The sequence below is a fragment of the Mobula hypostoma genome, chromosome 15, assembly GCF_963921235.1.
Source record: "Mobula hypostoma chromosome 15, sMobHyp1.1, whole genome shotgun sequence".
Taxonomy (NCBI): Eukaryota; Metazoa; Chordata; class Chondrichthyes; order Myliobatiformes; family Myliobatidae; genus Mobula; species Mobula hypostoma.
Window position 1 is genome coordinate 1,546,749 of NC_086111.1, and position 22,643 is coordinate 1,569,391.

Here is a 22,643-nt window from a genome sequence, read left to right on the forward strand (position 1 = left end):
GAGGAACAGAATAATATAAATACCTAAGATAGCTGATATAAATAAAGTGCCGATAAAAAGTATTCCCCCCCCAGAAGTTTTCATGTTTTATTGTTTTACAACATTGAATCACAGTGGATTTAATTTCGCTTTTTTTACACTGATAAACAGAACAAGACTCTTTCGTGTCAAACTGGGGGAAAAAACCTCCACAGAGTGATCTAAATTAACTACAAATATAAAACACAAAGTAATTGATTGTATAAATATTCACTCCCTTTATTTAGACACACCAAATCATCACTGGAGCAGTCAATTGTTTTTAGAAGTCACATAATTACTTAAATGGAGATCACTGTGTGCAGTCAAGGTGTTTCAATTGATTGTAGTAAAAATACACCTGCATCTGGAAGATCCAACTGCTGGTGAGTCAGTATCCTGGCAAAAACTACACCATGAAGACAAAAGAACACTTCAAGCAGCTCTGTGAAAAGGTAATTGAAAAGTACAGGTCAGAAGATGAATATAAGAAAATTTCAAAGTCACTGAATACAGTTGTCAATCATCAAGAAATGGATAGAAAATGGCTCCACTGTAAACCTACCTAGAGCAGACTGTCCTCAAAAACTGAGTGACCAAGCAAGAAGGGCACTAGTGAGGGAGGCCACCAAGAGACCTATGACAACTCGGGAGGAGTTACAAGCTTCAGTGGCTGAGATGGGAGAGACTGTGCATACAACAACTGTTGCCCAGGTGCTTCACCAGTTGCAGCTTTGAGAGGAAGCTACTGTTAAAAAACACACACATGAAATCTTGGTGGCTAGAGTTTGCCAGAAGGCATGTGGGAGACTCCAAACTCAGCTGGAAGAAGGTTCTGTGGTCTGATGAAACCAAAACTGAGCTTTTTCGTCATCAGACTAAACGCTATTTTTGGCATAAGACATCATCAAAACACACCATGCCTACCGTGAAGCATGGTGGTAGGTGCAACACGCTGTGGGGATGCTTCACTGCAGTGGGCCCTAGAAGGCCTGTGAAGGTAGAGGATAAAATGAGTGCAGCAAAATACAGGGAAATCCTGGAGGAAAACCTGATGCAGTCTGCAAAAGAACTGCGACTTGGGAGAAGAATGGTTTACCAGCAAGACAATGACCACAAGCATAAAGCCAAAACTACATAGGAATGGCTTAAAAACAACAAAGTTGTTATCTTGGAGTGGCCAAGTCAGAATCCAGACCTCAATCCAATTGAGAATTTGACTTGAAAAGGGCTGTTCGCTCATGATCCCCAAGCTCTCTGATAGGGCTTGAGCAGTTTTGTAAAGAAGAATGGGGAAAAATTGCAGTGTCCAGATGTGCAAAGTTGACAGAGACCTATTCACTCAGAATCAAGTCTGTAATTGCTGCCAAAGATGCATCTCATTGAAGGGAGTTAACACTTAAGCAATCAATTATTTTGTGTTTTATATTTGTAATTAATTTAGATCACTTTGTAGAGATCTATTTTCACTTTGACATGAAAGAGTCTTTTGCTGTTGATCAGTGTCAAGAATAAAAAGCCAAATTAAATCCACTGGGTTCAATGTTTGACCATAAGACATAGGAGCAGAATTAGGCCATTTAGTGCATTGAGCCTGCTCTGCCATTCAATAATGGCTGAAACCATTTTTCCCCTCCCCTAATTTTTGATGCTGTGCCCAACTAAGAACCTATGAGTCTCTGCCTTAAATGCACCCAACGATCTGGCCTCCACGCCTCCCTGTGGTAACAAATTCACCACCCTTTGGCTAAAGAACTTTCTCTGCATCTATGTTTTAAATGGATACACTTCTCTTCCTGAGGCTGTGCCCTCTTGTCCTGGACTCCCCACCACGGGAGCCATCTTTTTCACATCTAATCTGTCTAGGCCTTTCAAAATTCAAATGGTTTGATCCCCTCATCCTTCTACATTCCAGTGAGTGTAGACAGAGAGCCATTAAACATTCATTGTATGATTACCCTTTCATTCCCAGAATCAATCATCCTTGCGAACCTCCTATGAACCCTCTCCAATACCAGCATATCTTTTCTTAGATGAAGAGCCCAAAATTGTACACAATACTCAAGGTGAGGCCTCACCAGTGCCTTATCAAGCCTCAGCATCACATCCCTGCTCTTGTATTCCAAACACGAGGAAATCTGCAGACGCTGGAATTTCAAGCAACACACATAAAAGTTGCTGGTGAATGCAGCAGGCCAGGCAGCGTCTATAGGAAGAGGTACAATCGACATTTTGGGCCGAGACCTTTCGTCAGGACTAACTGAAAGAGTACATAGTAAGAGATTTGAAAGGGGGGGGGGAAGATCCAAAAATACAAGAAAATATTTCTTGTATTCCAGGTCTCTTGAAATGAATGCTAACATTGCATTTGCCTTTCTCACCACTGATTCAGTATGCAAGTTACACTTTAGGATGTTCTGCACAAAAAATCCCAAGCCTCTTTGCATCTCAGATTATTTTCTCCCCATTTATAAAATAGTCTGCACATTAATTTCTGCTACCAAAGTTCATGACCATGTATTTTCCAACATTGTATTTCATTTGCCACTTTCTTTCCTATTCTCCTCATTTATCTAAGTCCTTCTGCAGCCTCAATGTTTCCTCAACACTACTTCCCCCTCACAAATCTTCGTATCATCTGTAAACTTGGCAACAAAGCCATTTATTCCATCATCTAAATCATTGATATACAGCATAAAAAGAAGCATAAAAAACACCGACCCCCACAGAATATCACTAGTCACTACAGGCCACCAGAAAAGGATCCTTTTATCCCTCTCCCTGCCTCCTACCAATCAGCCAATGTTCTAACCATGCCAGTTACTTTCCTGTAATTCCCTGGGCTCTTGGTAAGTAGTATGGCACCTTGTCAAGGGCCTTCTGAAAGTCCAAATATACAACATCCACTGCAATCCCTTTATCTACGTGAAATCTCCTCAAAAGAATTCCAACAGGTTTGTTGGGCAAGATTTTCCCTGACGGAAACCATGCTGACATTGTTCTGTCTTGTCCTGTGTCTCCAGGTACTCCATCATCTCATCCACTGAGGTCAATCTAACTGGTCTATAATTGCCTTTCTGCTGCCTTCCTCCTTTCTTAGTAATAGTCATAGTCATACTTTATTGTTCCTGGGGGAAACTGGTTTTCGTTACAGTTGCACCATAAATAATTAAATAGTAATATGTAAGTTATGCCAGGAAATAAGTCCAGGACCAGCCTATTGGCTCAGGGTGTCTGACCCTCCAAGGGAGGAGTTGTAAAGTTTGATGGCCACAGGCAGGAATGACTTCCTATGACGCTCTGTGCTGCATCTCGGTGGAATGAGTCTCTGGCTGAATGTACTCCTGTGCCCACCCAGTACATTATGTAGTGGATGGGAGACATTATCCAAGATGGCACGCAATTTGGACAGCATCCTCTTTTCAGACACCACCGTCAGAGGGTCCAGTTCCATCCCCACAACATCACTGGCCTTACGAATGAGTTTGTTGATTCTGTTGGTGTCTGCTACCCTCAGCCTGCTGCCGCAGCACACAACAGCAAACATGATAGCACTGGCCACCACAGACTCGTAGAACATCCTCAGCATCGTCCGACAGATGTTAAAGGACCTCAGTCCCCTCAGGAAATAGAGACTTAAAGAGTGGAGTGACATTTGCAATTTTCCAGTCCTCTGGTACCATGCCAGAGTCCAATAATTTTTGAAAGATCATTACTAATGCCTCCACAATCTCTATTGCTGCCTTTTTCAGGACCCGAGGGTGCAGTTCATCTGGTCCAGGTAACTTATGTACCCTTGGGGCTTTAAGCTTTTTGAGCACCTTCTCCCTTGTAATAGTAACTGCACTCATTTCTCTTCCCTCACACCCTTCAACATCTGGCACACTGCTAGTGTCTTCCACAGTGAAGACTGATGCAAAATACTCATTTAGTTCATCTGCCATCTCCTTGGCCCCCATATTATTTCTCCAACCTCATTTTATAGTAGTCCTATATCCACTTTCATCTGTCTTTTATTTTTTTTACATACTTAAAGCTTTTATTATCTGCTTTGATATTGTTTACTGTGCTAGCTTGCTTTCATATTTGTTCTTTTCCCTCCTAATGATTCTTTTAGTTGTCTCTGTAGGTTTTAAAAGCTTCCCAATCCTCTATCTTCCCGCTAATTTTTGCTCTGTTGTATGCCCCCTGTTTTTGCGTTGTCAGCCACAGTTGTACTGTTTTGCCATTTTTTGATTATTTCTTTGTTCTTGGAATACATCTATCCTGCACCTTCCTCATTTCCCCCAGAAACATATGTCATTGCTGCTGTGCTGTCATCCCTGCCAGCATCTCCTTCCAAATTATTTTGGCCAACTCCTCTCTCATACCACTGAAATTTCCTTTACTCCACTGAAATACTGCTATGTCAGACTTTACTTTCTTCCTATCAAATTTCAAGTTTAATTCAGTCGTATAGTGATCACTGACTCCTCAGGGTTTTTATACCTAAGGCTCCCTAATTGCATCTGGTTCATTACATAACACTCAATCCAGTATAGCTGATCACCTAGTACGCTCAACGACAAACTGCTCTAAAAAGCCATCTTGTAGGCATTCAACAAACTCACTCTCTTGAGATCCATGACCAACCTGATTTTCCTAGTCGACCTGCATGTTAAAATCTCCCGTGACTCTCGTAATATTACCCTTTTGACACACCTTTTCTATTTCCCATTGTAATCTGTGGTCTATATCCCAGTTATGGTTGGGAGGCCTGTATATAACTGGCATCAAGGTCCTTTTACCTTTGCAGTTTCTTAACTCAACCCATGAGGATTCAACATCTGATCCTATGTCACATCTTTCTAATGATTTGATGCTATTCTTTTCCAGCAGAGGCACACCACACGCTCTGCCTACCTTCCTATCCCTCTGGTATAACGTGTAACCTTGGACATTCAGCTCCCAACTACAACCATCCTTCAGCCACGATTCAGTAATGGCCACAACATCATACCTGACAATCTGTAATAGTGCAACAAGATCATCCTCTTTATTTCTTACACTCTGTACATTGAGATATAACAGTTTTGAGTACTATATTTGCTATGCTTTTTGATTCTAATGCACTGATACTGGCCCTGCTGGCTGCAATGTTGTCCTACCATCTGCTGCCCTTCCTGACATCTGACTGCATGCAATCTTTGCTTTTTTACCATCTGTCCTATCCTGAGTCCCTTCACTCTGGTTCAAACCCCACTGCCAAATTAGTTTAAACTCTCCCCAACAGCTCTAACAAACATGCCCATGAGAATATTGGATCCTGTCTGCTTCAGATGCAACCTGTCACTTTTGTACAGGTCATACTTCCCCTGGAAAAGATCCCAATAATCCAAGAACCTGAAGCCCTGTCCCCTGCACCAGCTTCTCAGCCACACATTTATCTGCTAAATCACTGGCAAATGGCACAGGTAGCAATCCAGAAATTACTGTCCTGGAGCTCCTCTTCTCAACGTTCTGCCTCGCTCTCTAAATTCTCTCTTTAGGACCTCTGCTTTTCCTTCCTATGTCATTGGTACCAGTATGTACCAAGTCGTCTGGCTGCTCTCCCTCCTCCCTCCAAGATGCAATGGATGCGATCCAAGTCGTCCCTGACCTGGCACCTGGAAGGCAACATACAATCCAGGTGGTCTGAATCTCCTGTGTGTTCCTCTGATTATTGAATCCCTATCACCACCACTCCCCCCTTCTCTCTCTCTCTCCCTTCTGCACCACGGACCTATACTCAGTGCCAGTAACCTGGTCACCTTGGCATTCCCCTGGGAGGTCATCCCCCACAACAGTATCCAAAATGATATACTTATTATTAGGGGAACTGCCACAGGGGCGCTTTGTGCTAACTGCCCATTCATATTTCCATTTCTCCTGACAGTCACCCAGCTACTCACCTCCTGCAACTTTGGGGTGACTACTTCCCTGTAACTCCAATTGATGATCTCACTGTCCCTTACAAGCCGAAGGTCATCCAGCTGCTGCTCCAAATCCCTAACACAGTCTTCAAGGAGATACAGCTGGATGCACTTTTCTTTACTGTAAGAACAACAAAACAAGAAAATTTCCGGGGTGCAGGGGGTTAATACTTTTTATGGGCACTGTAAATTGATGGTATGTCCATAAACTGATGCTAGGTACAGAAGTGTTCTCGTACAGGTGACTCTGACAGGAAATGATTAAAGTAGTATGGAGGATGGATTAGTGGTTGGAGGTGTTGATCAGCCTTACAGCTGGGTGAAAGTGGCTGGTTTTGAGTCTCGTGGCCCTGTCATGGCTGCTACATAGTCTCCTCCTTGATGGGAGTGCGACAGACAGTCCGGAGTAGGATGGGTGGGATCCTTCATGATATTGCTGGCCTCCTCCCGGCATCTTTCTGTATATATGTCCTTGATGTTGGGTAGGCCAGTGCTGGTGATGCATTGGGCACTCCTGACTGCTCCACACCCTCCATTCCACCCCCCCCCCCACACACTCTTTTATTTAAACAAATTTTATTTGGACTTTCTGCCAGGTTTCACCATTTATTGAGCAGCCAAGTGCTACTGCGTTGCCTTTCTCCAGATTCTTCATGTTCCACTGTCCTACTTGTTGTCCAGATCCTGGCAAATCTTGCAGATCATGTGGAATTGGCCTCAAGGTTTTGCTCACAGTCAGGTAAAAAAAAAGGTGCTCTTAAGTAGTTGATTGGTTTTTGCTATTATTTTTGTATCAAGTGTGCTGTTTGTAAGCTTTGTTGGATGAACATTTAAAAATTGGTTTCCCTTGGTCAGCTACTTTAGTTTACCCTTCAAATTTTTATCACAGCACTGAAGTAGCTTTTTTTAATTTATCATGTCATAAAGTATAATATTTTACACAGTGAATGCTGGCTTTCCGTATATTTTTCTCTTTCCATATTCTGCAAGAGTGCTATTTGTTATTAAGGCCTTCAAATATGTAGTACTTCTGCAAACCCCATCAAAAGTTAGAAAATAATGCACTAAAAGAATGCCAAATGAAAAATATCAAATTTGAATTGTCTTTGCTTTGGGTCTCCTTGGCCAGGTGTCGAGGAAACAGTCAAGATTCCTACCCTGTTTTGTAAACCAAGTTGTGATATCTTGATAGTTCATCCAAGTCATTTTCAAGAATGCTTTTATCCTATCCCTGCATAGTCCAATGTGTACGCATAGAATTGGGTACCAGCTCCAATGAAATTGTGGTGGAGTTTGCATATTGTTCCTGTGACGTGTGTTTCCCATATTTGCTGTGGTTTCCTTCCACTCTCCAAAGGCTTTTAGATTAATTGGTAATGTGAGAGAATTAATAGGCATGTATGAGATTATAGACTGCAGGAAAATAAATTGGGAAGGAAAATGAGATTGATGTAATTATTTGAACAGTTGTATAGATTGACATGTCTAAACAGTCTCCTGTATCATAACGAAATATGGAAACTAAGTATACAGCCAGAGGTCGTGGTATATATTGGTACCAACGACATGGGTAGGAAAAGAGAGGAGGTCCTAAAAACAGACTACAGGGAGTTAGGAAGGAAGTTGAGAAACAGGACCTCAAAAGTAAGCCTGTGCCACGTAACAGTTAATATAGGAATGCGATGAGGTGGAGGATAAATGCGTGGCTGAGGGATTGGAGCAGGGGGCAGGGATTCAGATTTCTGGATCATTGGGACCTCTTTTGGGGCAGGAGTGACCTGTACAAAAAGGACGAGTTGCACTTGAATCTCGGGGGGGGGACCAATATCCTGGTGGGGAGGTTGCTTAAGGCTACTGTGGAGAGTTTAAACTAGAATTGCTGGGGAATGGGAACCGAGCTGAAGAGACAGAGAAAAGGGAGGTTGTCTCACAAATAGAGAAAGCTTGGAGACAGTGCGAGAGGGAGGATAGGCAGGTGATAGCGAAGGGACACGCTCAGACCGATGGTTTGAGATGTGTATTTTAATGCGAGGAATATTATGAATAAAGCGGATGAGCTTAGAGCGTGGATCAGCACTTGGAGCTATGATGTTGTGGCCATTACAGAGACTTGGATGGTACGGGGCAGGAATAGATACTTCAAGTGCCAGGCTTTAGATGTTTCAGAAAGGACAGGGAGGGAGGCAAAAGAGGTGGGGGCGTGGCACTGCTGATCAGAGATAGTGTCATGGCTGCAGAAAAGGTGGACGTCATGGAGGGATTGTCTACGGAGTCTCTGTGGGTGGAAGTTAGGAATAGGAAAGGGTCAATAACTCTGTTGGGTATTTTTTATAGACCACCCAAGGACATCGAAGAGCCGATAGGGAGTCAGATTCTGCAAAGGTGTAATAATAACAGGGTTGTTGTAGTGGGAGATTTTAATTTCCTAAATATTGATTGGCATCTCCCTAGTGTGAGGGGTTTAGTTGAGGTGGAGTTTGTTAGGTGTGTTCAAGAAGGTTTCTTGACACAATATGTAGAGGAGCCTACAAGAGGAGGGGCTGTACTTGATCTGGTGTTGGGAAATGAACCTGGTCAGGCGTCAGGTCTCTCAGTGGGAGAGCATTTTGGAGATGGTGATCACAATTCTATCTCCTTTACCATAGCATTGGAGAGGGATAGAAGCAGACAAGTTAGGAAAATGTTTAGTTGGAGTAAGGGGAAATATGAGGCTATCAGGCAGGAACTTCGAAGCATAAATTGGAAACAGATGTTCTCAGGGAAACGTATGGAAGAAATGTGGCAAATGTTCAGGGGATATTTGCATGGGGTTCTGCATAGGTACGTTCCAATGAGACAAGGAAAGGATGGTAGGGTACGGGAACCGTGGTGTACAAAGGTTGTTGTAAATCTAGTCAAGAAGAAGAGCTTATGAAAGGTTCAAAAAGCTAGGTAATAATAGAGATCGAGAAGATTATAAGGTTAGCAGGAAGGAGCTTAAGAATGAAATTAGGAGAGCCAGAAGGGGCTATGAAAAGGCCTTGGCGGACAGGATTAAGGAAAACCCCAAGGCGTTCTACAGGTATGTGAAGAGCAAGAGGATAAGATGTAAGAGAATAGGACCAATCAAGCGTGACAGTGGAAAAGTGTGTATGGAACCGGAGGAGATTGTAGAGGTACTTAGTGAATACTTAATGGAAAGCATCAAGTTGGGTAAGTCACCAGGACCGGACGGGATGTACTCCAGGCTACTGTGGGAGGCGAGAGAGGAGATTGCTGAGCTCCTGGCGATGATGTTTGCATCATCAATGAGGACAGGAGAGGTTCTGGAGGATTGGAGGGTTGTGGATGTTGTTCCCTTATTCAAGAAAGGGAGTAGGGATAGCCCTGGAAATTACAGACCAGTGAGTCTTGGGTAAGTTGATGGAGAAGATCCTGAGAGACAGGATTTATGAACATTTGGAGAGGCATATAATGATTATGAACAGTCAGCATGACTTTGCCAAAGGCAGGTCGTGCCTTACGAGCCTGATTGAATTTTTTGAGGATGTGACTAAACACATTGATGAAGGTAGAGCAGTAGATGTAGTGTATATGGATTTCAGCAAGGCATTTTATAAGGGACCCCATGCAAAGCTTATTGAGAAAGTAAGGAGGCATGGGATCCAAGGGGACGGTTGCTTTGTGGATCCAGAACTGGCTTGCCCACAGAAGGCAAAGAGTGGTTGTAGACGGGTCATATTCTGCATGGAGGTTGGTGACCAGTGGTGTGCCTCAGGGATCTGTCCTGGGACCCCTACTCTTTATGATTTTTATAAATGACCTGGATGAGAAGGTGGAGGGATGGCTTAGTAAGTTTGCTGATGACACAAAGGTTGGGGGTGTTGTGGATAGTGTGGAGGGCTGTCAGAGGTTACAGTGGGACATCGATAGGATGTAAAACTGAGCTGAGAAGTGGCAGATGGAGTTCAACCCAGATAAGTGTGAGGTGGTTCATTTTGGTAGGTCAAATATGATGGCAGAATAAAGTATTAATGGTAAGATGCTTGGCAGTGTGGAGGATCAGAGGGATCTTGGGGTCTGGGTCCATAGGACACTCAAAGCTGCTATGCAGGTTGACTCTGTGGTTAAGAAGGCGTACAGTGTATTGGCCTTCATTAATCGTGGGATTGAGTTTAAGAGCCGAGAGGTAATGTTGCAGCTATAGAGGACCCTGATCAGACCCCACTTGGAGTACTGTGCTCAGTTCTGGTCGCCTCACTACAGGAAGGATGTGGAAGCCATAGAAAGGGGGCAGAGGAGATTTACAAGGATGTTGCCTGGATTGGAGAGCGAGCCTTATGAGACCAGGTTGAGTGAACTCGGCCTTTTCTCCTTGGGGTGACGGAGGATGAGAGGTGACCTGATAGAGGTGTATAAGATGATGAGAGACATTGATCGTGTGGATAGTTGGAGCCTTTTCCCCAGGGCTGAAATGGCATATTGAGTATATTTTAGTGTAATTTTGTGATTGGTGTAAGCAAGTGTTTCCACAGTTGCAAAGTTTTGTGTTCAGTTATCAATAATAAACTTGCCGGTTCCAAAATATGTGTATATTGAATCTTTTTTAACTTGGGGGCTAATCTAGAGCTGTGCATGTCAGCACTTCACCAATTGTTATCCCACCATTACAGACGTTTACTCCACACTGCATCCGTAAAGCAAACAGCATTATGAAGGACCCCACACACCCCTCATTCAAATTCTTCTCCCTCCTGCCATCTGGAAAAAGGCACCAAAGTATTCGGGCTCTCACGACCAGACTATGTAAGTTTCTTCCCCCAAGCCATCAGACTCCTCAATACCCAGAGCCTGGACTGACACCAACCTACTGCCCTCTACTGTGCCTATTGTCTTGTTTATTATTTATTATTATTTATTGTAGTGCCTGCGCTGTTTTGTGCACTTTAAGCAGTTCTGGGTAGGTCTATAGTCTAGTGTAGTTTTGTGTTGTTTTACATAGTTCAGTATAGTTTTTGTATTGTTTCATGTAGCACCATGGTCCTGAAAAATGTCGTCTCATTTTTACTGTGTACTGTACCAGCAGCTATGGTTGAAATGACAATAGAAAGTGACTTGACTTGATACTCCTGCATAACTTGTAACCTGTTGGATACTGAGAAGAGCGATCAGTTGTTTATGTTGCTCTGGTGGGAGTGAATAAAATTGCTCTGACTAACTACTCTGCGGGAATTATTACAATTTTTAGTTTTTTCAATTCTGATATAATACTTGCTCAAAGTTGCTTGAGTTTTGAAGAGTACATGAATTTAACACTGATAGTTTTAACATGCCCCTGATAATGGAGTTTTAATCTGGAATATGCCTCAAAGATCCATGGATATTAATTTTAAACATCTTTTAAATTTTTGATTCATTTTTCTATTCCATCTATTCCCAGCTGAGTGGGATTGGAGATCAGATGGGAATATTGTAAAGGTTTCCCAGAATAATTAGACCTGACATTACCTTTCTTTTTAAAAAAACTATCTCTGTGAAGGGTATTTTGACGGAAAACCTTACTATGATATTGAGATGCAAGGTGCATCCGAAACAATCATTTAAGTGAATTGTATGTTTCTAGCCAAGTTATTGATGTATCTCATTCATAGTGTTTATGTGCTCACAATACAGTCTCATCCACACTGAAGAACAAGTGAGGTAGGGTTTTCAATTTGTGCAACACCTCTATTCAATCCTCACATATGACTGAACTTTATCACTTGTCATTGTAATTTCCTGCCCCACACCAACAGCACCTTTTATTTAGAGCTTTGTGATCTAACAGATATAACACTTGTAATCAAAAATTTTAAATCATACACATTCTTCTCATTGTTTTGATCAGCAATTACTGATACTGTTTCTCCTGTGAGGACCATAGGATATAGGAGCAGAATTTGGCCATTTGGCCCATCAAGTTTGCTCTGCCATTTCATCATGGCTGATTCATTTCCCCCTCTCAGCCCTCATCTCCTGCCTTCTCCCCGTATCCCTTCATGCCTGACTAATCAGGAATCTATCAACTACTGCTGTAAATATACCCAATGACTTAGCGTCCACAGTGCCTGTGACAATGAATTCCACAGAATCACCACTCTCTGGCTAAAGAAATTCCTCTTCCTCATCTCCATTTTAAAAGGACACCCCTCTATTCTGAGGCTGTGTCCTCTGTTCTTAGATTCCCCCACCATAGGAAATATCCTCTCCACATCCACTCTTTCGAGGCTTTTCAACTTTAAATAGGTTTCAGCCCCTCATTCTCCTGAATTCCTGTGAGTAGAAGCCCAGAATCATCAAAAGCTCCTCATGTGACAAGCCTTTCAAACCCAGAATCATTTTTGTGAACCTCCTTTGAAACCTCCCCAATGTTAGCTCATCCTTTCTTGGATAAGGGGCCCAGAACTGCTCACAATACTCCAAATGAGGCCTCACTGATGTTTTATAAAGCCTCAACATTATATCCTTCTTTTACATTCTAGTCCTCTCAAAATGAATGCTAACATAACCTTTACCTTCCTCATCACTGACCCAACTTGCAAATTAACCTTTATGGAATCCTGCACGAGGACTCCCAAGTTTTTGAATTTTCTCTCCTTTTAGAAAATAGTCTCTACGCTTTTATTTCTTCTACCAAGGTGCATGACCATACACTTCCCACCACTGTATTCTATCTGCCATTTCTTTGCCCATTCTCCTAATCTGTCTGCCCTTATGGAGACTCTCTACTTCCTCAAAACAACCTTCCCCTCCACCTATCTTCGTATCACCTGCAAACTTTGCAACAAAGCCATCAATTCCATCATCTTATTCATTGACATATAATGTAAAAAGAATCGGTCCTGACGCAGATCCTGGGAAATACCACTAGTCACTGGCAACCAACTAGAAAAGGCTCCCTTTATTCCCACTCTTTGTCTCTGGCCAATCAGCCAATGCTCTATCTGTGCTCGTATCATTCATGTAATACCAGGGGCACTTATCTTGTGAAGCAGCTTCATGTGTGGCACCTTTGTCAAAGGCCTGAAATTCCAAGTACACAACATCCACCGATTCTCCTTTGTCTATCCTGTTTATTATTTCTTTAAAAAAATAAAACATGTGTCAGGCAAGATTTTCCCTTAGGGAAACCGTACTGACTACGGCCTATTTTATCATTTCCCAAAACCACATCCTTAACAATTGACGCCAACATCTTCTCAACCACTGAGATCAAACTAACTGGTCTATAAATTTCCTTTCTTCTGCCCCTCTCCCTCCTTGAAGAGTGGTGTGACATTTGCAATTTTCCAGTCCTCTAGAACCATGCTAGAATCAATTGATTCCTGAAAGATCATTACTAATGCCTCCACAATATCTTCAGCCTCCTTTTTCAAAACCCTGGGATGACTTATCAATCTTTACCACACCTTTTTGGCTTGCATAATGATTTAATTTGATTATGTAATCATTGAACATTTCACAGTGTAACATTCATATATTAATTCTGCCCATATTTGAATGCTTTTATGCCTGAAGAAGTCCTTACGAAGTTTCAGCCTAAAATGTTGATTCTTTCTTCCTTTCCATAGATGCTGCCTAACCTGTTGAGTTCCTCAAACATTTTGTTTGTGTTACTCTGGATTTCCAGCATTTGCAGAATTTCCTTATGTCTTGTATACCTGAAACTTTTTCCTGATTGCTAGGCCTCATACTATATTTTAACAACTGTCAATCATTAGCACAAGTGATTCAGCAGATGTTGGAAATCTAGAGCAACATACACAAAATGTTGGAAGCTCTCTGGAAATGAATGAATAGTCAATGTATTGGTCTGAGACCCTTCAACAGGACTGATGATAATTTTTTTAAACAATCTGATGACATGATCATCCATCTCTCCTTCCAGTAATTGTTTTCTTTTTGTTCTTTTCCCTTCCCCTTCCCTCTTTTTCTATTCCCCACTCGGACCTCCTACCTCTTCTTCTCACCTGCCTATCACCTCCCCCTCTGCCCCTTCTCTTACTCTTTCGCCCATGTTCCACTCTCCTGTCCTATCAGATTCCTTCTTCTCCAGTCCTTTACCTTCCCACCCACTTGTACTTGTCTTCACCTTTCACCTTCTGGCTTGTCCTGCTTCCCCTCCCCCCACCTCCGTATTCTGGTGTCTTCCTGCTTCCTTTCCAGTCCTGAAAAGGGGTCTGGGCCCAAAACCTTGACTGCTTATTCATTTCCATAGACACTTCCTGACCTGCTGAGTTCCTCCAACATTTTGTGTGTGTTGTTTGAGAACCCTGTTATACTCTGCAACTGAAATTTAAAGCACACAATTTTGGAAGCAGAGCAAAATGCACAGTTGTTATTGGTATTATCAATTGTGCCATTTGGATTTCTTTTGTTGTGCTGGTGAATTATTGAAACAAACTACTGTTTTTCTTTTTTTTTAATCGTCCTGTTTTAGCTGCTGAGTATTTCCAACATTTCTGCTATTGTCTCTGATCCAGCAGTAATGCATCAAATTGATTTATATAGTTATAGATACTTTTTAATAATTTACTTTTTGTTCTTTGCAGCAGCGTGCCTGTTTCTTAACCTATACACGTATGCTTCCTCCAGACCTGACAACTCTGCTTCAGAAGGGCTCTGGCTCCAGCTTGAACAAGAGGTCAGTTCCAAATCTGCATTTTTTTCTGTTGTAAAATTAATACTTCTTTAAAAAAAAAGTTGATAATTTTTTTTAAATGTCCTACTTGGTATTTAGGACAATCTTATTTTTTTGATTACTCAGATACTAAACAACTCTCAAATTTCTCCATTTTAATAGATTGTTCGATTCATCACCAAATTTGGTTTGTCTCATTCTGGTGCCAGTGCTGTGCTGGTAGAACTAGACTGTCCATGCAATACTGAGGTAACCAGTACAGAAATATTGTTAATTCTTTACTCAATGTCTGTCATTTTGGTTTTAACTTGAGCAGATTTAGGAGTTGTTCACAAATTTAAAAACTAATTATATTTACTAATAATTTAGGATGCAGTGCATGTTTAGCATCAGAATGAAGAAACATCAGAACTTAAAATTTTGAAGTAAAATTTCAAAGGCCAAGCTATCCAGTCTTAACTCTGCATGTAGGACATGATTTGATTATGACTTATGACAATGTAAAGAAAAGAATATACTTGATGTCACATCCGCAATCTGAAAATCTTCTCCAATATGAGCATGACACTACTGGTGATTTTACCTTTTCTGCCTGTAAGATTTTTAATTCTACCATTCACACAACTTTTAAGTGCCTTTTTTTCTTATAATCAGTTATTTGATTTCCAGTGAATCATTTATAACATCATTTTCAGAGCTTGAATCATATAGACTCCTTTGCTTCTGCAATGCATATTTTATTTGTTCCATTCATTGAGTTGGCACAGACAGATATGTTGATAGTTATAAAAGATTCATGACACTGAACATTCTTCCTTCATACTTGAGAAATCTGCAATTTGAAATGCTAAAATTATGCTGAAATGCTCTGTGATATTGGTTGTTTACATATGATATAGCATTCATTGTGAATAAGTAAGAACTTTATGTGACTAAGTAGTAGTTATCATAAGACAGGAACAGAATTAGGCCACTTGACCCATTGAGTGTGCTCCACCATTGCATCATGGCTGATTTGTTATTCCTCTCAAACCCATTTCCTTGCCTTCTCCCCGTAACCTTTAATGTCCTGACTAATCAAGAACCTATCAATGTCTGTTTTTAAATATTCTCAGTGACTTGACTCTATGACAGTAAATTGCACAGATTCACAACCCTCTGTCAACAGAAATTCCTCCTCATTTCTGTTCTAAATGGACGTCCCTCTATTCTGAGGCTGTGCCCTCTGATCCTAAACCCTGACACTATTGGAAATATACTCTCCACCATCCACTCTATTTAGGCCTTTCAATATTTGATAGATTTCAATAAGATTTTCCCCACATTCTTTTAACCTCCAGCAAGTATACGTTTGCATTTTCTTATTTTGCAGATATTGAAGACTTTAATAGTTATGTTACACCGACAGTGGCTTACCATTCGACTATCCACACAGGATCTCCCTTCACTGGGTAATCAAGCTATAGTGCAGTTTCTGCGAGAAGCAGTAATGCTGCTGCACTCCCTGTCACAGAGGGACAAAAACTTTACAGACCATTGTTTTGTTGTATTGCACTTATATGATCAAGTTATGCATGGAATTAAAGCTATTTTTAAACAACTACCGGATCTGGAAGAAAATGAGGGTGAGAGATATTTTTCTTAATTCTTTTTAATATAACATTTTTAATACAAAGTGTCATGGGGCACAGTTAGTAATTTTTAAAACTCTTTCATAGGATTTGGGCACAATTAGCAAGTGTGTTAACATTTTTCCCCAACTGCATGTGAGCGGGTGTTGTTGAGCTGCCTCTTTGAATTGCTGCAGTTCATAGATTAGATATGGCAAAGTTATTTCCCATGGTAGGGGGAGTCTAGGACAAGAGGGCACGACTTCAGGGTTGAAGGATGTCCATTTAGAACAGAGATGTGGAGAAATTACTTGGCTGTGGAGGCCAAGTCATTGGGTGCATTTAGGGCAGAGATAGATAGGTTCTTGATTAGCCAGGGCATCAAAGGGTATGGGGAGAAGGTAGGGGAGTGGGGATGACTGGAAGAATTGGATCAGCCTGTGATTGAATGGCAGAGCAGACTCGATGGGCCAAATGGCCCACTTCTGATGCTATATCTTACGATTTTGTATGGTCGGGGGCTTTCAAGGTATTATTAGATTGGGTCAAAATTCTGGAATAATGTACGTCAGTATATTTCCCGGAAGGAATGTTACAGTATATAACCCAGTGACTGATTTGTAAGTGCTGGCATTCTCAGATGAGATTGTAAAGTGTGTTTGACTGGGAGATGCCATCAGAGAAGCCCTGAAGAGATCTTGCCTTGCATCTTGATGATACAACAATCCATCAGTTTCAATGTCGTATTTGACAACGCTTAATTCCATTTTATAATCTGAATTCCATGGAATTTGTACTTGGTTTCCTAAATTACATTTTAACATTGTCAGCTATTCATTCTTTCAACCAATAGGGTACCGTGGTGTACCAAGGACACAGCAGTTCATAAATGCAAATTATTAGAGAACTTTGGGACTTCGTTGGCATGGGAGAAGTTAGGATTGATTGTTATTTAACTGCTCATAAGCTTTGTTTCAATAACTTTCTTGGAATCACTAAAAATAATTTCTTGGGTAACTAGCGTAGTTCAGAGTTCTTGTATTTTATTTGAAATAGTTCATATGCTGTTTTAAAACATGTTATTATTTAAATAACTGGCATCATTTATTTGCAATTTTATTTCAGAAATTGCATTGGAAGAGCTTTGTTCTCCTGAGCCTGAAGCTGAGTATCAGGGATTGGAAACTGATGGACCTTAAAACACCATGCACAAAAATGGAAAATAAGCCTTCCATAGTCCGTTATAACTGAGCTTACCCTTCTCAAGCATGTCACAAAAATCATAATGATTTGCTTTTAAAGTACCAGTTTTGGTTAGTTTTGTAGATGAAATAGGTGCAGCTATTTTTCTTCTTCATTGATTTGATGACAAAAGAAAACCCTGCTGGTTAATAACATGCATCCAACTATCACTATCAAAATGGTTGTAAATATCTTTTAGTGTTCTAAAATGCAGCTATGCAATTTTTATTTTCAGACCATGCAATAAGAGTTTGTTTGTTTATTAACGCGCACCAGGAAAATTAACTTGCAGTGCTTTAATTGTCAAGTGGTTTGTGTTTTCTCTAGGAAACTACTGTACCTCAGCTCCGAGTGTTTGATACGCATTTTTATAATGTGTTTAACAATGTGCAAAGTTATTCTTTGATGCCTGAATGATTAATTGAGGAAACTGAGGTGTCAAAATGGTATATTTTTGATTCCATGATAATGCTCTAGCAGCTCAGAATATTTACAGGTGCGATATAATAAAAATGGAAAATGTTGAAATGACCTAGAAGGTTTGGAAACATCTAAAAGGAAAAGAAAAGTTTCAGAATTAAATGGCCAACTTGTTTGCAAAGCAGGTGCAAGCTGACCTGGGTGCTCCAGCATTTTCCAATATTGTTTCAGATTTCTTGCATTCTTTGTGTTTGACAGGTATTTGATATGTGATAATTTCAACAGCTAATGCCTCGAGTCATGGGTCCAGAACATGATTCAAGAAGGATTTCCATTGATTGATTCATACTTGAGAAATAAGAACGCTTAATTTGCAAAAGAGAATACTCAAGTTGATAGCTGAATTAATGTGTCCTGTGCTGGTCAAATGTGGGTGATTACTGCATCTTCAGATGTGTAAAGTATTTTCCAGTTTACCTGTACAACGTTGTTTACAATAAATATAAAAATTATAAACATTTTGTTTATTTTCATTCTGTTTCAAGATTAAACAAGTTTTCTTAGCTCTTTACTCATGAAAAAGTAACTTTTAAAAATTGGGTGAAAAATGAGTAAAAGCGAAATTTTATAATAGAAAATTTGTAGTGTTTTTTGCAATTATCTTCAAATGTCAATTTGCAGGAACATAAATAATTACATTGTCACATCTTACATCTTCCGGCTGCTTTTGATTGTCTATCCCCTCTTGACTTTAAACCTTGTAAGTATCAATGTTAAATTAGAAACATGCAAAATTCTGCAGATGTTGAAATTCCAGAGCAACACATGTAAAATGCTGGAGGAATGTTAGAACATTAGAACGTCTTTGACAAGAGCAGGCCATTCTGCCCAGCAAAGTTTGCCAAATTCCTATTCACATAGGAATTCTATCAAAGTTAGATTTGAAAGTCTCCAAGATATTACTCTCAACTACACAACTAGGTAATTTGTTCAAGGTGTCCACAATTCACTGTGTAAAGAAATGCTTCCTGATGTTAGTCTGAAATCTTCCCTTTAACATGCTGAGCTCGTCAATTTCATCGACTTTACTTCAAACTTCCACCCAGCCCTCAAATTCACTTGGTCTATCTCGGACACTTCTCTCCCCTTTCTCGATCTCTCGGTCTCCATCTCTGGAAACAGACTGTCCACTGACATCTTCTACAAGCCCACTGACTCTCATAACTACCTCGACTATACCTCTTCCCACCCCACCACATGCAAAAATGCCATTCCCTATTCCCAGTTCCTCCGTCTCTGCCGCATCTGCTCCCAGGATGAGGCTTTCCGTTCCAGGACATCTCAAATGCCCTCTTTCTTTAAGGATCGTGGTTTCCCTTCTGCTGTCATCAATGATGCCCTCACCCGCAGCTCCTCCATTTCCCACACTTAGGCCCTCACCCCATCTTCCTGCCACCACAACAGGGACAGAGTTCCCCTTGTCCTCACCTACCACCCCATTGCCACCACCTTCAACAGGACCCTACCACTAAGCACATGTTTCCCTCTCCACCCCTCTCTGCTTTCCGCAGGGATCGGTCCCTCTGCGACTCCCTGATCCACACATCCCTCCCCACTGATCTCCCACCCGGCACTTATCCCTGTAAGCGTAAGTGCTACACCTGTCCCTACACCTCCTCTCTTGCCACCATTCAGGGCCCCAAACAGTCCTTCCAGGTGAGACAACACTTCACTTGTGAGTCTGTTGGGGTCATCTATTGCATCCGGTGCTCCCGGTGCGGCCTCCTCTACATCGATGAAACCTGACGCAGATTGGGGGACCGCTTTGTCGAGCACCTCCACTCCGTCCGCCACAACAGACAGGATCTCCCAGTAGCCACCCACTTCAACTCTGCTTCCCATTCCCATTCGGATATGTCCATATATGGCCGCCTCTACTGCCATGATGAGGCTAAACTCAGGTTGGAGGAGCAACACCTCATATACCGTCTAGGTAGTCTCCAGCCCCTTGGTATGAACATAGAATTCTCCAACTTCCGGTAATTCCCTCCCTCTCTCTTCCCCTATCCCTATGTCACTCTGCCCCGTCCTGCAGCTGCCTATCACCTCCCTAATGGTTCCGCCGCCTCCTACTACCCATTGTGTTTTCCCCTATTCCTTCTTCACCTTTCCTGCCTATCACCTCCCTGCTTCCCCTCCCCCACTCCTTTATCTTTCCCCTTACTGGTTTTTCACCTGGAACCCACCAGCCTTCTCCTTCCCAACCCTCCCCCCACCTTCTTTATAGGGCTACTGCCCCTTCCCTCTACAGTCCTGACGAAGGGTTCTGGCCCAAAGCGTTGACTGATCTTTTCCACGGATGCTGCCCGACCTGCTGAGTTCCTCCAGCGTGTTGTGAGTGTTGCTTTGACCCCAGCGTCTGCAGAGTATTTTGTGATTACAATCCCCTTTAAGCAGTCTCCACATATGGATTAATTTTGAAGTAGCAGCTGGCATCCACTTTATTTATACCCTTAATGATTTTGGACAGTTCTAACATGCCTCTTCTCATTCTACTTGGGCTAAAAAGATTTAATTATTTCAATCTTCCTTCATATCTCATATCCTGCAGACCTGGAATGGGTCTCGTCACCCTTCTCTAAACTCTCCAGTGTCTTCACAACCCTCACAAGATTTGGAGACCAAAATTGTACACAGTAGTCAAGCACATTATAGAGCTTAAGGAGAACGTCTCTAGACTTGACCACTGAGCTCAACATTCTTTTACCTTCATAATTGCTTCTGTGCATTGTCAGATGTTGATGTCTATCAGGATGCCCAAATCCTTCTTGTGCAGTGCATCTTCTATCTCAAGACCCTCATTGTATATTTACATCTGGTATTTCTGCTTCCCATTTGTCATATTTTACATTTACCTGTATTAAATTTCATCTGCCCACATCTGGATTTAGTTTAGATCTAACTGTATTGATTCTGCTGCCTGAATGTTATCAGCCCATCCCCTTAATTTTGTGTCACCTGCAAACTTGTTTATTTGTTATGTGCTTATCCAAATCATTAATGTAAGTTTAAAAGCACCAGCGGCCCTGAAACTGATCCCCACGGAGCACCACTTTTAACATTTTCTAGGTGTGAAAGTGATCCTCTCAGCATAACTCATTTTCTATTTTTGAGGCAATTCTGCACCCATTTGCACACCTTACTCTGAATCCCTACATCCTGTTACTAATCTCTCATGGGGTACTTTGTGAAAAGCCCCCTGAAAGTTAACTGCTCTACATTTTAGTTGCCTCTTCATAGAACTCCAGCATATTAGTAAAACATAATTTCCCCTTTCTGAACCCATGCTGGCTTTCTGCCTGTTCTATTAGATAACCCCGTGTCTGTCAGGGTTCAGAGAAAGGCAATATATTTTCAGAATGTAAGAGAATACGTTTCAAATCAAAATAATGCATAAAAGATATCTGTTAGCTTTATTGCATGGTATTGTAAAGTGGTACCTTCTGGTTGCTGACTTACCATCAGTGCAATACTCTGGAGATGGAATCTGGCTCTCGAGTCTTGACCACATCTGTACATTATGATTACTGACCTTACCATCAGTTCAATATCCATAACTACATTGATGAGATATTTCAGAACTCTACCTTGTACCAAATTTACAGTTTGGTATCCAATTGACCTTTGGGGTTCAGCCAGTGTAAGATTTTAACTATTTGCAAAATTAATCACTACAAATTGTAAAGTTGTTTATTGGCATATTCACTTCTTTTATTGTTTTATCTGCCAAGGTAAATGACATCAGATGGAAATTAAATGTCCTTAAGTTCTGTTTCTTAAGTTATGTAAAAGTGAGTAGAAAAATGATAGCAATGGCACTTGTAAAATTAAACTGCCTTTATAAGGAACTAAACCATCAACACACTATTTTTATTAATAAGTGTAAAATCTGTTAAAGGATTGACAAATTTGTGGTGCAGTTTTCAAACCACTTCCTTTGTAATTAATAACCATTGACAGAAAAAATAAGTAAGCAATTTCTGACAATTAACAATAAAATTAATTTCCAGATGGTCTGTATTTGTGTTATTGTATGATCATGACATTATGCATACAGCCTTGTTTGAAGATCCACCCACACTGCACAACCAATTGTTGATTTAAGCCAATTTTTTTTGAAAGGACAGCACCTCTGCCTATGATGAACTTCCTCCTTTGTGCAGTCATTGGCTGGGTTCCATAACATATTGATCCAGCCAGAAATTATTGCTCAACCAGCAGATCATTGTGGTGTCTTAACTGTGGAATGGCCAGATTGTAAAGTTGTTCTAATTATTTCTTCTTCTGACAATGAAATTTGTCAGTTTTGTGATATGAACCATGATTCTCAAATTATTATTTCTCACAAACGTGCCCACTACATCTTATCTTTTACTTGCTGTCATTCATTGCAGAAGAGAGTTTATAGAACTGAAGTGATGTAGCAGCAACAGCAACCTCACACTCAACATCGGCAAGACCAAGGAATTAATTGTGGACTTCAGGAAGGGGAAGTCAGAAGAATAAATGCCAGTTCTTACTGCAGGGTCAAGGAAAGGGTGAGCAGCTTCAAGTTTCTGGGTGTCCAAATCTCAGAGGATCTAACCTGGATGCAAAACATTGATGCGTTCACAAAGAAGGCACACCAATAATTCTACTTTGTGAGGAGTTTGAGGAGATTTTGTACGTCACCAAAGAGATAAC

At 41.1% G+C, this 22,643-nt stretch overlaps 1 protein-coding gene across 7 annotated transcripts in view; it reads left to right on the top strand.

Moving 5' to 3' along the window:
• atrip (ATR interacting protein) overlaps window positions 1-18,428 on the top strand; it is a 49,619-nt gene extending 31,191 nt beyond the window's left edge. For 3 of the 7 annotated variants that reach the window (XM_063067581.1, XM_063067579.1, XM_063067580.1), the window contains exons 11-15: window positions 6,566-6,720; window positions 14,540-14,631; window positions 14,791-14,877; window positions 16,001-16,253; window positions 17,364-18,426. In XM_063067581.1, the coding sequence (XP_062923651.1) occupies window positions 6,566-6,720; window positions 14,540-14,631; window positions 14,791-14,877; window positions 16,001-16,253; window positions 17,364-17,437 (661 nt within the window). In that variant the 3' untranslated portion in view covers window positions 17,438-18,426. Of the gene's footprint in view, window positions 1-6,565; window positions 6,721-14,539; window positions 14,632-14,790; window positions 14,878-16,000; window positions 16,254-17,363 lie in introns of all 7 variants that reach the window. The other 4 variants (XM_063067585.1, XM_063067584.1, XM_063067583.1 and 1 more) reach the window with 3 other exon arrangements.
• The last annotated feature ends 4,215 nt before the right edge of the window (window positions 18,429-22,643 follow it).